The sequence below is a fragment of the Alosa alosa genome, chromosome 8 (genome assembly GCF_017589495.1).
Source record: "Alosa alosa isolate M-15738 ecotype Scorff River chromosome 8, AALO_Geno_1.1, whole genome shotgun sequence".
Classification (NCBI taxonomy): Eukaryota; Metazoa; Chordata; class Actinopteri; order Clupeiformes; family Clupeidae; genus Alosa; species Alosa alosa.
Genome location: NC_063196.1, coordinates 22,340,105 through 22,357,604, shown reverse-complemented (window position 1 = coordinate 22,357,604; position 17,500 = coordinate 22,340,105). Strand labels below are relative to the sequence as shown.

At 44.6% G+C, this 17,500-nt stretch overlaps 1 protein-coding gene across 2 annotated transcripts in view; it reads right to left on the bottom strand.

Annotated features, from left to right (window-relative positions):
- The window catches only part of sgk1 (serum/glucocorticoid regulated kinase 1), a 48,563-nt gene that overhangs the window by 22,063 nt on the left and 9,000 nt on the right, over positions 1 to 17,500 (bottom strand). For both annotated transcript variants that reach the window (XM_048250168.1, XM_048250169.1), the window contains exon 4: positions 2,255 to 2,458. In XM_048250168.1, coding sequence (XP_048106125.1) covers positions 2,255 to 2,458 — 204 coding nt within the window. The remainder of the gene's footprint in view (positions 1 to 2,254; positions 2,459 to 17,500) is intronic.

Here is a 17,500-nt window from a genome sequence, read left to right as displayed (position 1 = left end):
CACACAAAACTAGAGAAATAATAGCAGAGAAGTCTATTCCCAGCAATGCTTCGTTATCATTTACTCAATTAACACTTCATACAGACACAGATACACACAAAACTAGAGAAATAATAGCAGAGAAGTCTATTGTAAGGTTTATAGGAGCTGTCTTTACAGTGGGATGTCCACAACTAAGAAGCACTTTAACTTGCCAGAGATATGCCAGAATGATGAGATCTCTCAGTGAACTTCCACTAAGCCAGCAGAACACCTCTATAAGGGCCTTTTGCACCACACCATCAAGTCACTTATACAGGTGCAATCTGGAAGCCTGCATCCTGCCCAGATATATGCCTCTAGAATGAAAATGTTCTAGGCTGAGGCGGCAGCCCGGCTGCTGTCCAGCCAGAGACTCCTGAGGGAGGGAGCTGGGCACGCAGGCTAGCGAAGCTTCTTGAAGGCTTTATTGCTGCAGTCAGATCTATCTCAGAGGGCTGGGCGATATGGCTGAAAACTGTTTCACGAAAGAAGTATTTCATATCAGTCGATATCGATAATTATTGATTTTTTAAAAAAAAAATCTATTTCAGATAAGGATCAGAAGAAAAAAAAGTTCAATTTAAACACTTTTATTTTAAACTTAACCTTCCTCTGATTTTAATCACCTCAGTTATCAATCAAAAAGATTGGAAAGAAAAGAAAAAGAAAAGAAATAGCAACACAATCATGAAAAACACTCAAATAAATAAATGTGCACATAAGTCCGGTGTGATATTGACCTAAAGTGTGTTGAAACATGATACCGAGTGTGAACGTATGTCTCATAGCTCATCTTCCAAAGATTCCAAAAATAATTCAGTGGAAATGCATGGATTCGTTACTGCTACTGGAAGCAACCGGAATCCATGCATTTCCACAGAATTATTTTTGGAATCTGATCCCTTTATACCTTTTCATTAGACTTTCGCCGAAATTTATGGTGACTAAATCCAAGTTGCCGTAACGGTAAACTTCATGAAGGTACTCTCTGTATAAATCGTCTTGTAAATAAACTACCAGTGCTTTTCAAAGTTCTCAATGTCATTTTAAAATGTCAAGGCCCTCAGAAGTCTACCAATGAAGTATGGAGCTACTTTGAGCCTCGTAAATGGTGTAAAACAGTGATTTATTTGCATGGCTAGGCCGATGCCCGAGGCACCCCATCACATAAAACTGTTGGTAGCATCATTTAACTAAGCGCCAGATTTCTAAATGCAGGGACAAGCCGAGATGAGCTATGAGACATACGTTCACACTCGGTATCATGTTTCAACACACTTTAGGTCAATATCACACCGGAATTCATGGGAGAAGTGCGTTGGGTAAGTGTTTACCCTGGTGTTTAAGTGTGGCATGACTAAGGTACTTCCACTATCCACTGTCCATGCTAAGCAGCTAAATATTCATGTCACATGCCTAAGGTGCTACGTCTGTTGATGTTAGCCATGTGTTGCATACTGTGAGGTGATGCTAAATGACCAGTCACCTGGCTAAGTGGCAATGCTAAGCCATGATGGGCAGCCACACTGGGCCATCACAGCCAACAAATCCTCTGTGCCATCTGTGTGCTAGGCACACTCTGTCTACGGAGAGCCAGAGGGGCCAAAAGTGTGGAGATGTCAGAGACAGAGAGAGAAAAGAGAGAGAGAGACAGAGAGAGAGAAGAAAACAAGGATAGAGAGAAAGAGAAACAGAGAGGGAAAGAGAGAAAGGGGGAGTGGAAAATGACTCAAGCTGAAAAGCTAGTTAGAATCCTCCGGTCCAAAATCCTCTTAAAACCAATAAATCTCATCAGATTTTTTTCCATTTCCTAATCTCATCAGATCTTTGAAAAGCACTGTGGGACCATAAGGCTTAGAACAGATCGCACAGAAAAATAGTTCAGGGCTCACATTCCATAAACATCCAGACACACAACGACCTTACCAGCATCTACAGACGTAAGGATACATTTGTTTACAGAGAGGCAGGTGGAATACTCACGGCAAACCCAATACAGAGTGACAGGTGGAATACTCACACCAAACCCAATACAGAGAGGCAGGTGGAATACTCATGGCAAACCCAGATGATGAGTTGCATTTCAGTGAAAGATCTCTTACCAATGATCACATCTCAAGAATTAGCTGAGAAGCAGCATTTATAGCATTACTAAAATGCATTTGTGTAGGTATGCCCAGGTATGCATGTAAATGCAGGTCTTTACAGGTGTGAGTGCGTCCGGTGTCCATACCTGTGTGCGTTGGCGTGGTTGCCATGCCTCCTCGTTGCCGTAGGTAATAAAGGGCCCGCTGCACATGCAGCACTCCTGAAGCACAGGGTTTCCCAGCAGCATGGCCGAGTGCAGGGGCCACTCAAGCTCCGCCTCCCGGCACTGCCCTGCTGATTTTGGCTTCCCATCGCCATGGTGACGGCTCAGCATCTTCCACTTCCTCACCTGACGGAGCAGCGAGAAAAACAAAAACAACGTGAAATGTGAACAATTCTCACATTGTTCGCACATTTTTATAGCACTTTTTTATTCCTTTGAGCACTCAAAGCTTTACAGATTAATGCCTCACATTCACTCATTCTCTCATACATTCTTCCACCAGATTAAGGAAAGCCACAGTCCAGCATCTTAACTGAAGTAGCCTGACTGAGTCTTTGCTCTTTGATTAAGGTATGGTTTCAGGGCCAAGTTTCAAAATGGTCAAAACAACTACAGGAAGCACACCATTGCTTTTCCTAAGATAATGTTTTTATTTTAATAGATTTTAGCAGCTTTGCTAGACTTTAGTATAATGCACTGTGGCTGAAGGTGTCAAGGGTGTCACATGGATGGATTTGGCCAGGGTCTCGACCTGTTTAGGACATTGACTGTTTAGCCCTAGTCTAGCCTTGGACTAGAACTCCTGCTCTAGTGCTGGAACAGTCTCCGTCTTGTCCTGAACTGGTCATGGTTTTGCCATAATCTGTCTTTGGTCTTGACCCAGTTTAGTTGCTCTAGCACTGTGTTAGTCTTGAACTAGTCCTAGTCTGGTCATCATCGTCATCTGGTCCTAGTCCACGGCTCCTCTGACTGGCCAAGGCATTCCTACTGGCCAAGGCATTCTTACTGGCCAAGGCATTCTTACTGGCCACGGCTCCTCTGACTGGCCAAGGCTCCTCTGACTGGCCAAGGCATTCTTACTGTCAAAGCCATGGAGTCCAAGCTAAATATAGCATCATATAATAAACGCTCAGCTCATGTAATACCTACAGTATATGACTATGGGAGCCTGCGTCATATGAGAAGCCAGTTGGAATATCAAAGTTCATATAACACAAGAATCATGTGTGTGTGTGTGTGTGTGTGTGTGTGTGTGTGTGTGTGTGTGTGTGTGTGTGTGTGTGTGTGTGTGTGTGTGTGTGTGTGTGTATGAGAGAGACAGATGGCGAGAGAGAAGAGAGTGTGATAGAGTGTAGATGTGTGTGTGTGTGTCCCCTAATCTGATACTATATGCTCTCTCTTATACATACACACACACACACACACACACACACACACACACACACACACACACACACACACACACACACACACACACACAGGTGCCCTCTTGTCAACTGTGTGATTTATGGTTACATAAGTCTGTCCTTAGCTCTCAGGTTTGTAGGGCAGTCAGTGAGTAGGTGTGAGTAGTGAGTGCGGGCCTGGTGGTGCGGGCCTGGTGGTGCGGGCCTGGTGGTGCGGGCCTGGGGTAAATGTGTCTGAGATGGGCCTGATGCTCCAACTGCCATGGAGGCTTATGGAAGGAGCTGCTCCTCTTTCAAATGCTCCTGAAGAGACAGTGTCTAGCTCTACACACACATCCACACATATGCACACACACACTCAAGTCTCCTCTTCCTCTCCTCCTCCTGTCCTCTCCTCTCTTCTCTTTTCCTCTCCTCTTCTCTTCTCTTCTCTCTATCTCATTCTCTTGAGAGCTGAAGTGTTATCTTGGTAGCTGTTGTATGATAACACTTGACTAACTCATGTCCTTGTTAGCAACACTTTCCCTTTTCTCTCTCTTTCTCTCTCTCTCTCTCTCTCTCTCTCTCTGTCTCTTTCTCTTTTTTGCTTCCCAAATGACAGTCTGGACAAGACATTGTGTGACTCAGTGGCTAATTTGATTTCTCTAATGCAAGACCACGACCAGTATAAATACACACGCACACTCCAAGACCCCAATACACACTCCAAGGGGCCACACACACACACACTCCAAGGGCCCATATACACAAGAGCAACTGCTGTTTCTGCTTTTTCTGAAGTTCTTGTTGATGTGAAAGCTGCATCTCATCAGCCCCACCGCCTTCCTTCTCTGCTCATCTTTATAAAGAAATAAAATGATGAACTGATTAAATAATAATTATACTTTCTTTCTTGCTTTCTTTCTAAGCAGATTAATTCTCATGTTTATGGCTATTTGTTTATATTTATATTATATTGTATTATATTATATAAGTATCTCATGTGATGTTCAAGCACGTGTATGAGTGTGTGTGTGTGTGTGTGTGTGTGTGTGTGTGTGTGTGTGTGTGTGTGTGTGTGTGTCCAGGGACAGCTGTAATAAGTTTGGGTTTTTCATCAGGCCGGCAGCTTTGGCCATCCTAAGCCGATTCTGAGGACAGACCTTTCCGTGAATCTCTTGAGGCTCTAGATAGATAGATAGATACTTTATTGATCCCCAGGGGAAATTCAAGCTCTGTGGTGCTGAAGCGCTGTGGTGCTGCTTGGCCCCATGTGTGTGTGTGTGTGTGTGTGTGTGTGTGTGTGTGTGTGTGTGTGTGTGTGTGTGTGAGCTCACTGGCTCTATGTGGCTGAAGCTCTGTGGTGCTGCTTGGCCCCATGTGTGTGTGTGTGTGTGTGTGTGTGTGAGCTCACTGGCTCTTTGTGGCTGAAGCGCTGTGGTGCTGCTTGGCCCCATGTGTGTGTGTGTGTGTGTGTGTGTGTGTGTGTGAGCTCACTGGCTCTATGTGGCTGAAGCGCTGTGGTGCTGCTTGGCCCCATGTGTGTGTGTGTGTGTGTGTGTGTGTGTGTGTGTGTGTGTGTGTGTGAGCTCACTGGCTCTATGTGGCTGAAGCTCTGTGGTGCTGCTCGGCTGAAAAACCGCACGCGAGTGTAACGTGTCAGGCACACACTCCCCCTGGCCAGAATCACAGGATGAATTCTTTCCACACACACACACACACACACACACACACACACACACCCCCCGGCAAGAATCCAAGGGAAAATCACTGGATAGAGTTTCTCCACACACACACACACACACACACACACACAAGCCTCAGCAAGAATCACAGGGGAAAATCACAAGACAGAGCCTCTCCACACACACAAAACACACACACACACACACACACAAATCCGTTTATACAATGTATATATATTTGGGGTGTCTTGGATTGCTTTTCTTCACAAACAAACACACACATACTGTATACAAATATACACACTGAAATAAACACAAAAACATAAACACACTCACACACACAGACACGCACACGCACACACATACACACACACACACACACACACAGTGCCAGGATTGTAGTTAAGTCCCCTAGGCGGAGCGAAATTCATCTGGCTAGGGTCAGGTTAACAGACAGCACCATCTCACTAGTCCTAGGATCGCTATACAGTTCAGATTACGTGCCCTGCTTTCTCGGGAGGCTTAATGCCGTTGTGTGTTCAAGCTATACAACTGATCCACGCCAGGTGACATACGGTACATCCATATTACACGCCAGGGGACATACGGTACATACATACCTCGGTACGCCGAGGCTACAACAAATAAGTCTTCTCATCAAACACATGCAACAGTGACAGGGGTTCCCAGTGACCCAGCACTGTGGGGGAATGATCCATATTCAAAGTTCAAAGTCTGCTTTATTGTCAATTTCTTCACATGTCAAGACATACAAAGAGATCGAAATTGCGTTTCCAACTATCCCACGGTGGAGACAAGACATATTTTACCAATTAGGTCCACAGACAAACATAACATTCAAGTAAACAATATAAAAAGTAAAAATAAGAAGGCACATACAATGAAGAAATAAGAGCAGCAAAATTTGGTAGAAATTGTGCAATTGTGCATACAGTAGACAGTCAATATAATAGTGCAAAAGTCAGGCCAATAAATGGCTGAGGTAGTTTTGTTTGACCTAAGTATGCAAGTGGCATAGTGGTGCAAGTTATGTAAGAGCAGCAGAAGTGTGTTCAGAAGTGTTCAGGACAACAGGACAACAACAACAACAAGTTGCAAGTGGAGTAGTGCAAGTGGAGTAGTGCAAGTGGAGTAGTGCAAGTGGAGTAGTGCAAGTGGAGTAGTGCAAGTGGAGTAGTGCTAGTGCAAGTGGAGTAGTGCAAGTGGAGTAGTTGCAAGTGGAGTAGTGCAAGTGGAGTAGTGCAAGTGGAGTAGTTGCAAGTGGAGTAGTGCAAGTGGAGTAGTGCAAGTGGAGTAGTGCAAGTGGGTAGTGCAAATTGGAGTAGTGCAAGGCAGCCATTGTGGGTCTAAAAGTCCAGGATGTTATGTAGCTGAGGGTGGAGGGGGGAGAGAGTTCAGGATCCTAACAGCCTGGTGTATGAAGCTTCATGCATTCAGGGGGGTAGTCAGCTGCTTTACCCACAATACATCCCTATTCTCTTTCCTGAACACACACACACACACACACACACACACACACACACACACTGACAAACTGATTGCACAATAACCAGTGTATATTTGGTGTTTGATAAGTGCAGAACACAAGTCTTTCATGGGGGAGACTGTGACAACACACATGTGCCTAACTGTTTATGACCTTGAAGTTGTCATTTTATTCAGCAACATTCAAGAGTAGATGTCCTGACACACACACACACACACACACACACACACACACAGACATGCACACACACAGACACGCACACACACACACAAGAGTAGGTGTCCTGACACACACACACACACACACACACACACACACACACACAAGAGAAGGTGTCCTGACACACTGTGTGCGTTTATCCTCAGGTAGCTGCTCCCCACCCCAAAATGCATTGCATGAAGTCCACAAGGTAGTGCTTTACGTCCAGTGCTGTAAGCGGTTACATAAAGACAAACTGATACTGGATGCACACACACACACACACACACACACACACACACACACACACACACACACACACCCTCCGAAAGCATTGCAGATTTGCGGCTGCACAAGAAAGGTCCAAACTCCACGACAGCGAAAGTCTTACTGCAGAGGCTGCACAACTAAAAATACAGAAGTGGGTGAAGGTCACGACCTTACTGTAGCTAATAGAACATCCAACACAGTGAGCTAAAGTGGCTGGGCTGGGCTGGGCACCATGCCAGGGTACTGCTGGGGGCATAAGGACATTCTCCTTCAACAGTAGCTGGCAGCTAGCATGGCAGTGCCAAGTCACCTGGGAAGACAGTGGAGGTGTGGGAGGGAGCTGTTACTGTTACTGGGAATCAGTGCAGGAAGATGGACTTCGTTTTCTTGCAGAGTACGTGTATGCAATCTGCATAGCAATATGGCCTTATAAATGATTATGAAAGAAAGGACACAGTGAGAGAGAGAGAGAGACAGAGAGAGAGAGAGAGAGAGAGAGAGAGAGAGAGAGAGAGAGAGATTAACCCTGATCACGGGGACTCAATGCACTCTGAGCTCAATGCACGATGACTCATCTCTAACCACATTTCTAACCACACACACACACCTTAAGAGCTGATCAAACCAGTTTCCTTCAGACATTTCTGACTGATTCCCTCATAAAACCCAGCATTAAAATCACATTGTCACAGCTGGTCATGCAGCTGGTCAGCATGGGGCCTTGTTATAGGTTGTGTTTGTATGTGTGTGTGTGTGTGTGTGTGTGTGTGTGTGTGTGTGTGTTGGCTTTTAAATACGTGGCATAAGGTCACCTTATCTCTCTGTGAGATCAAACTGCAGCTCTCACCCTGTGACCCTTCCATCCCTCCCCTTCTCCTCTTCCCCCTCCTCCACCTCCTCCCCTCCTCCACCTCCTCTTCCCCCTCCTCCTCCTCCTCCCCTCCTCCACCTCCTCTTCCCCCTCTTCCTCCTCCTCCTCCTCCTCTTCCCCTCCTGCTCCCCCTCCTCTTCCTCCTCCTCCTCCACCTCCTATTTCTCCTCCTCTTCCCCCTCCTCCACCTAAATAACACAGAACTTGAAGGTAGAACTGGATAATTAAATCTAACTTGCAGAAGAACACTTGTAGAGGCTCTTATTACCAACCAACATAAATGAGGTGCACACACACACACTGACCAGAGTGTGTATCTGTGCTGCGCCGTGAGCTGATTTGTGAAAGTATCTGCCACATTAATGACCGTGAATGCAGTCAGGTATGTGTCTTACAGGACATGTAACTGAAGCCAGGACTGGATCGCCCACTGGCCGCACTGTGCCGTGCAGCTTGGAGTTTATGCAATCCTATCGTCTCAGCTGTTCTATCGCTCTGCTTCTTTCCCCAGAGCCGATCTGTCGCTCCTGTCCACCTCCGAACGGCCCCCGGGCTGAGACAGCCACGGTCGTGATTTTGCTGTCATGTGGAACGCAGTCAGGAGGATTGCCATGGTGGAGAAATAGGCTGTTTCTGTCTGCACTAAAAAAGAATACTAATCTTTCCAACACAAAAACAGCAATGCAATTCCACAGTAACAATGGAAAACAGAGCATGTAAATATATCAACATTCTAATGTTTGAGTTTTGAGATTTCTTTTAGCTTTTATTATTATTATTATTATTATTATTATTATTATTATTATTATTATTATTATCCTCTTCTTGTAGCGGCCCCATTATCACCTTGAGCGTGCATTAACTTCCGCTACCCCAACGCCGTGTCATCCATTATCCCATCCCATAATATGCCATGTCATTCTATTCACCCTGACAATGAGATCAAAGCTAGAGGAATCCTCTTTGTTGATACCAGCGATGCCCTGAAAATTCTGAATGCAGTTCTGAAGAGCACTGATAACAATGAGTCTAGTCGGAGAACCATGAAAAGCAGTGTCTGCCTGCTGTGCAGTATTCCAGCATGTCAACGTCTCTACCTACTATAAAATCCAGAGCTTACTCTCACACACACACACACACACACATATATGCATAGAAATGTTAAACACCCTCAATGCTGATCTAGCATGGAGACATGCTGTGGGGATTACTGCAGGGAACAGAGCAGAGGTTTCATTATGTACTCAGTATTGTTTTACCTGAGGCCAAGTCTCTCTCTCTGGCCTAGTCCACACGTACCAAACCGATCTTTTTTTCCTCCGTCTTCCCTGGAACCGCATCAAGAATATTTGCGTCCAAACGGATCCATCTCAACACGACTCAACACGTTACTTCATACCCCAGGCCTATAGGTGGCACTGTTTCTTTACAGAAATTGACCAAAACTTGGCGCTTTACAAACAGACAGAATAGGCTACTAATGAAATGGCTAGTGCAAGGAAACCAGAATTGTTTGTGTGGACTGATGGTGAACTGTCAACTGTAGTCAACTGTAAAACTAATAAACTTTATTTTACAGTTTGTGAAGGGTGCAGTCCGTCCTTTATTTGGCTAACGAGGTAGGCCTACTAATCACCTTTACTTTCTTTGGTTGTAGGATAGTCCGTGATTCACATTAGTTTTGGCTATCACCGCGAAATAGGCTACTAAACGCAAAGGCTTACCCAAGTTCTAGGCTATTCTGTCGCCACATTTATAATATTGCTATAAAACCTTCGTTAGTAACAGTCAATACTTTTGCCTGCATCAAATCGGCGATTCGCATTCAGTGTGCTACCATCGGCTTAATGTGAGTTCTAAGCCGCCTTTGTATGCTTATATCTGATTTCACTTTCGACTGTGAATGCATGTATATATGTTGTAAGACATGTAAAATAAATGAATGACACTGGCACTACGCGACAAATTAATGTAGCCTAAACTTACACCGCGACTTTCCTAATAACTTAAGTTCTCTCAGCGTCACTGACAGTAGCTAGAATGCATAAAAACACCGGAAAAACAGTGTTCAGTCCACCAAGTCATAAGCTATCGGCGCTGCACAGCACCAGTTGTGATATTTATCTTACGGAGTGTAATCGTAGGTAATGTCATGTATGAAAACTAGTATAGTTAGGCAATACTATAAGTGCAAGTCCAGGGCAGCTGAGGTGTGAGGCGATGACATCATCGATACGCAAGCAGGATGTGCGGTTTCGCTGTCTAAACGAATTCAAAAGGGCTACGGTTTCAGATTTTCCCACTCTGGGACCAGGTTTTAAAAAAGTGGGGTTTCGGGCAGTGCGTTTACAGGATTCGTTTGGACGCTCGGCCAAGACGAAGCAAAACCTCTGTGTTTAACCTAAAAAGCGTCTCCGTGTGGCAGGCCCTCTCTCTCTCTCTCTGTGTGTGTGTGTGTGTGTGATGATTTCACCCACTAATGAATTAAACGGGGGGTGATAGAATGAGTTCAATGTTTTATGTGTGAGTGTGTGTGTGTGTGTGTGTGTGTGTGTGTGTGTGGTTATGTAGGGTCCATTTTGGCTGTTTTCATTAAATTGCAGTGGAGCCCTGAAGGTATCGATACTAAAAACAGGTGTGACATAACTGCAAATATGTACAACAAACACACACACACACACACACACACACACACACACACACACACACACACACACACACACACACATTTCTGGGCCTCGTATGACTAACAGGTCTCTATGTGTCTGTTTCACAACTACAGGGCTGAAGGCTGAGAAAGAATGAAGTCCACACACACACACACAAGCACACACATATACATATACACACACAAGCACACCCAACATATACACACACACACACACACACACACACACACACACACACACACACTAGAGATGCGCGGTTCGCGGTTACAGCCGCGGACTCCGCGGTTAAACTGCGGATCGGGTGGATGACATGAAGAAATATAATATTTTAATTAAATTCGGGCGGGTGGCGGTTGAACCAATCAAATGAAAAAAATATAGTCTATACATTGTTAAATTGTGTTACCTACATCCGAAAAAAAAAACAAGCACACTTTGAAATAGTCAAATTTTCCTCAGGCAGTAATTTAGCCTAGTTGCTTCTATGCATGCTGCTTTGTTTAGGCAGGCTACTATCAGAGATGGTGTTGCGGAGTTGGTGTATTCCGATGTTTCACTGAGCAACCCCTCTCACGCACACACACACACACACACACACTAAAGGTAACAAAAAGTGTAATTAAGTAGCCTATCGTAGCCTACCAGCATTTGTTCCTCTCCAGTGTGCAATAAGAAAGTAGAATAGGCTAGGTCTACAGTGCAAGTTGACCGATGATTCATCTCCCATGTCGCGTCTCGTTGCAGAGCCTTGGTAGGCTACTAAGCAAATCTGCAACCTATGAGCCCAGCTGCCAGTATTGGAGGAGGCCTAAACATCTCGTAGATGAGACTGCCTGGGTTATTTTGTTTCGATATCATATATAAAACACATAGTCATTGTAGCCTACCATTCAGGTAATAGGCATTTAAAAGAGAGACAGATTATGGAGTGATATGACTCAGAAATGACATTGGGCAATGGCAGTGCAAGATGTTCAGAACGTAAGAGTTAAAAAAGAAGGTAAGACAAATAGTCGGAAAACTTAGATGTGTAAGGCAAGCAAGCAAGTTTGGCGGTTGTTACTAAAAATGTGAGCATGCACGTTGCACTGTTGTGCGGTGGACTTTCGGAATGAATAGAGTCGGCGTTTCTTTAATATCGAAGCGCCATAGTTTGTCCAATCGGCCTGCTGGTATAAAATGAATTGCGCTGTCAGTCTGAAAAAGACGCGCTCTCTTCCCATGTAGTCAAAATGAATGGGAGTCTTCAGAGCAGGCTTGTCATAGTGTCACCCTGACATGACAGTGTGTAAAGTAGCCTATAATGTGAATGACTTGTTATTTTATTAAGGATTTCTTTCTTTTTGCAAAAAATAAAGAACAATAGGCATTAATTAGTAGGCTAAATAGCAGCATGTTGAAATTATGTGCCAAATTGCGTTTTTTATTAAAATTATAAAATTGTAGGTTACAGGCCGATGTGCGTTTTATTTGGAGACTGTTTTGCGAGACAGAGACCGAGTTTGCTGCTGATATTCTGGGGATAGGCTACTTTAGCCTTTTAATATATTTGCTGCATTGGATCAGTCTTTCTAGAACAGGCAAGAGCTTTCTAGCCTCACGTCAGCAGCGCATCATCACCCATATACTTTAAAACAACCAGCGGATGGCGGGCGGGTGCGGTTTTGAAAATTGGTCAAAAAACGTTGGTGCGGATGGATGATAAGTTTTGCTATGCAGTTACGGTTGAAATAATAGCCCATCCGCGCATCTCTAACACACACACACACACAAGCACACACATATACATATACACACACATACACACACATACACAAAGAAAACAATGTCCACATCCACTCACCTGAGGGTGCAATGGCCAATCACACACACACACACACACACACACAGACACACACAGACACACACACACACAAAGAAAACAATGTCCACATCCACTCACTTGAGGGTGCAATGGCCAATCTCTCTCTCTCACACACACACACACACACACACACACACACAAACACACAAATAAAACAATGTCCACATCCACTCACCTGAGGGTACAATGGCCAATCATGAGCAAGCATACTGTTCTTCAAAGATGGAAAGTAGGTTATGTAAAGCAGGCACACACCACAGCTCTCATCATCATCATCATCATCACACACACACACACACACACACACACACACACTCGAAGCTTGGAGATGACAAATGGGGACATTAACCGGTAGTGAGTCATTTCTGAGCACAAACATTAATGGCTAACCATGAGTGTGTTAACTGGTTTTAAGGCTTCAGTGTGTGTGTTTGTGTGTGTGTGCGCGTGCATGCGTGTGCATGTGTGTGCGTGTGTGTGCACATGTGTCTGTGTGTGTGTGTGTGTGTGTGTGTGTGTGTGTGTGTGTGTGCGCATGTGTGTGTGTGTGTGTGTGTGTGTGTGCTATTCCTTCAGCAGGAAAACACACCCGGGGCCAGTCTCTTACTTTCTAGTAAGTGCCCAGTTTTTCCATGAACTAACCTGACAGTCATCACACACACACACACACACACACACACACACATACACACACACACACCTCCATTTCCTTGAAACCAAAGCCAGTGGCAGGTCCAATGTATCTCCTTTTGACGAGTGTGAGCATGACTAAAAGGTCAAGGGTTTTAATGCCGTGATGAGGTAGCCCACAGATGACAGATGCCATGGTAACCTCTAGCATTATTGCATAAGCTGGTGAACAGGGGGGCATGTGTTCAGACACTGGGCTGCCCACGCACACACACACACACACACACACACACCTACGTTATGCAACCTCGCCCTTTAGACCACAACTGTCTCCAAAATTCTATCGTTCTCTCACATCTCCTCACACACACACACAGGGCCGGCGGAAGGCATGGGCATTCTGGGCAATTGCCCTGGGTGCCAAACTACAGTATTCACAGTATTATTGTGTATAATCATGTATGATACCAATGAATCATGAATCACGTATGATACCAATGAATATTTAAGACATGAAATGAATAATTTATTTAGTCATGTGAACCGAGCTAGCTAGCTAGCTAACGCTAGCTTAAAACGCTATACAAGAGGATGGGAGTAGCTATGGCAATACAGCTATGCGCTAACAAGTGACTAGTAGTTGAAGGACTTAGCTTAAACTTAATATACTGTTGCAAAATCACTTGAGTATAAACTATCCACTTTAACTAATGTCAGTAATGTTATTCAGCTAGTTGTCATTTTAAAGAAGTTACACTTCTCTGTTTAAAAATGTTACCTTAGCTAAGAGGCTAGCTAGCATGCTAACAACCGGACAGTAACTGGCAGCAGCGTGGTCTGATATTAAGTTATTTTATTACAAATCCGAACACTAAAAAATTACACTATTAGGCTTGAAATGATCCCAAACACTTACAGATTATGACACAATTTTCCAATAAACCCTCAACAAATCCAGAAAGACATAATGACCAATTTATTGGTAAAATTCCACAAGTCTCCATTGACATTAGTGCAGCAAGGGCTTACTCTGGTCTGCATAAAGGGGGATTTCCCCCCCTCCCCCTTGCAATAATTGAACACGGAAATTGTAGAACATTTGCGCCTCTCGCTCCGCTTTAACCCTCTCTGGTGGCGACCTATAGACCCTTTCAAGAGAGTTCCATTATCAGCATCATAGTTGGCCCCACTAGGCTTCCGTTTTAACATTCCATATGTTATCTTAATGCAGAGGAAATAGATTGGGAACCAAATAGAACGTTCAAGCATTGTTTTTGTTTTTATTGTTGAAAGAGTCTATAGGCTACAACATTGAAAACACACTGATTGTCAAATAATTACATAGACGGTTTAAATGCGGGAGCAGCAAGTAATTTGTTTTCAGTGATATCGGTTAAATAACAGTCATGAAGTATAAGTATATAAGTATATATACTTTTTTGATCCTGTGAGGGAAATTTGGTCTCTGCATTTAACCCAATCGGTGAATTAGTGAAACACAAACAGCACACAGTGAAGTGAAGCACACACTAATCCCGGCGCAGTGAGCTGCCTGCTACAACGGCGGCGCTCGGGGAGCAGTGAGGGGTTAGGTGCCTTGCTCAAGGGCACTTCAGCTGCAGCCCACTGGTCGGGGCTCGAACCGGCAACCCTCCGGTTACAAGTCCAGAGTGCTAACCAGTGGGCCACGGCTGCCCTATGAACAAAACGTTCAAAGCATAGTGCTGTGAAAGAAAAGTGCACAGTTTGAAAAACCTTTCTCCCGCGTATGGGTCTGTCAGTCTGGGTCAGATTCAGTCTGAATCGTCAGGTTGCTAGCAGTGGAACGTAGCAGAGGGACGACAATGTAATAAGGTAAAATCTGAATCTCACCATGTCACCGAATCAGGGGAGCAATGAGCTTGTTTCCCTGCAATAAGATGGTCCTATCGCGGGGTGATGAGACAGCGACACTCGAAGTGCGTTCCTAATGTCACGTTTAAATGCACACCTAACAGACGGCATCATATTAAATAGGTAGTCCAATTTCTGTATAATAGCCTGTAATAATAATATGTTTATGTTACATGAAAAGCCTAATTGCTTAATTGTAGGCTACCCTTTTATCAGTGAGGCCTCGCAATCGCAATAATCCCGCATCATTTTTTTTCTCCTTGCGGTCCAGTAACACTGGAAAGTAGCAACGTTGAGTTCCCCCACATTGAAACCAGCCCCGATCTGCACGCTGCAGCCAGGGGCTTTTGGGAAGGTAGCACACAGTCGAAAGTGGCACGCAGTCAATGAACATGAGGGCGACATATTCCTATTTTGCCCAGGGCGCAGGAGTACCTTCCGCCGGCCCTGCACACACACACACACACACACACACACACACACACACACACACACACACACACACACACACACACACACACACGACACACACACACACACACACACACACACACACAAACACACACACAACCTGTTACATGCTGTTGTACCGTCATTCCCTTATTACCCTCGAAAAAGCAACACACACACACACACACACACATACACATACACACACTCACACCCACACCAGTGACTCACTGAGTGTTAATCCAGCACAGCTCGCCAACACATGCTTAGAGATGTCATGCATATACACACACACACACTCTGTCTATCTCAAATGTGCCTAAACAGCATAACACTCATACACTCATGCACTATTCAAACCACCTAAACCTGTGGCTGTGGTAACAAAAAAAACTGGCAAGTCCCTGAAGGGATCTGGTAAATATGTTCAGTCACACACACACACACACACACACACACACACACACACACACACACACACACACACACACACACACACACACACACACACACACACACACACACACACACACACACACACACAGGTCACACAAACCACACACCACAACCCAAAGATCCTGGGGGAATGACACAGAAAAACCCACACGAGAGAGAAAACAACCCTAAAATAGAACTCCACAGAGGAAGAGAGAGAGATGGGGGGATAGAGACAGCCTGAGAGAGAAAGAGACAGAAAGAGAGAGAGAGAGGGATAGAGACAGCCTGATAGGGAAAGAAACAGAGAGAGAGAGGGATAGAGACAGCCTGATAGAGGAAGAGAGAGAGAGAGGGGGGATAGAGACAGCCTAATAGAGAGAGACAAAAAGAGAGATAGAGGGATAGAGACAGCCTGATAGAGAAAGAGACAAAAAGAGAGGGATTGAGACAGCCTGATAGAGAAAGAGACAGAAAGATGGAAAGACTTTGATAGCGTCAAAGAAAGTGATAGAGAGAAAGAAGAGAGTGATTGAAAGAAAGTGAGTGACACAGAGAGCAATATTGAGAGAGAACCAAAACAAGAGGTCGATACAGAGTGAGGTCGATACAGAGATGCACTTCCTCCTACCTATACAATGTACATCCTTCAATCCTAATTTTAATGAAGTTCATTAAACATCAAAATTAAAGATACTACTAGGAGAAGAAGATATCTTGCTGCCCAATATGTATCAACATGCCACAATCTGAGAGACAATGAGTGACCTATATGAATATAAACACATACACACACACATATGCACACAAGCACACACACACCATCATACACTGCATTTTATTTTACTTTTACCTATTCATTTTATTCATCTACTGGCATTTGTATGTATGTGTGTGTTCAGATGTATAGTATAACTGCTTTGGCAATATGAGTGAGTTTGTCATGCCAATAAAGCATTCTGAATTGAATTAAGTATAGTATAGTATATACACTCTTTTGATCCCGTGAGGGAAATTTGGTCTCTGCATTTATCCCAATCCGTGAATTAGTGAAACACACACTGCACACACAGTGAGGTGAAGCACACACTAATCCTGGCGCAGTGAGCTGCCTGCATCAACAGCGGCGCTCGGGGAGCAGTGAGGGGTTAGGGGCCTTGTTCAAGGGCACTTCAGCCGTGCCTACTGGTCGGGGTTCGAACGGTTACAGGTCCGAAGTGCTAACCAGTAGGCCACGGCTGCCCTAAATTGAATTCAATTGAGAGAATGATGCCCCCCCCTTAAACAAAATAAATATACGGTACATACACACACACACACACACACACACACACACACACACACACACACACAACCCCATCCCGTCTCACCTTGCAGCCCTTGCTCTTGTCATACACACATACACAGACACACACACACACACACACACACACACACACACACACACACACACACACACACACACACACACACACACACACACACACACACCACCCTATCCCGTCTCACCTTGCAGCCCTTGCTCTTGTA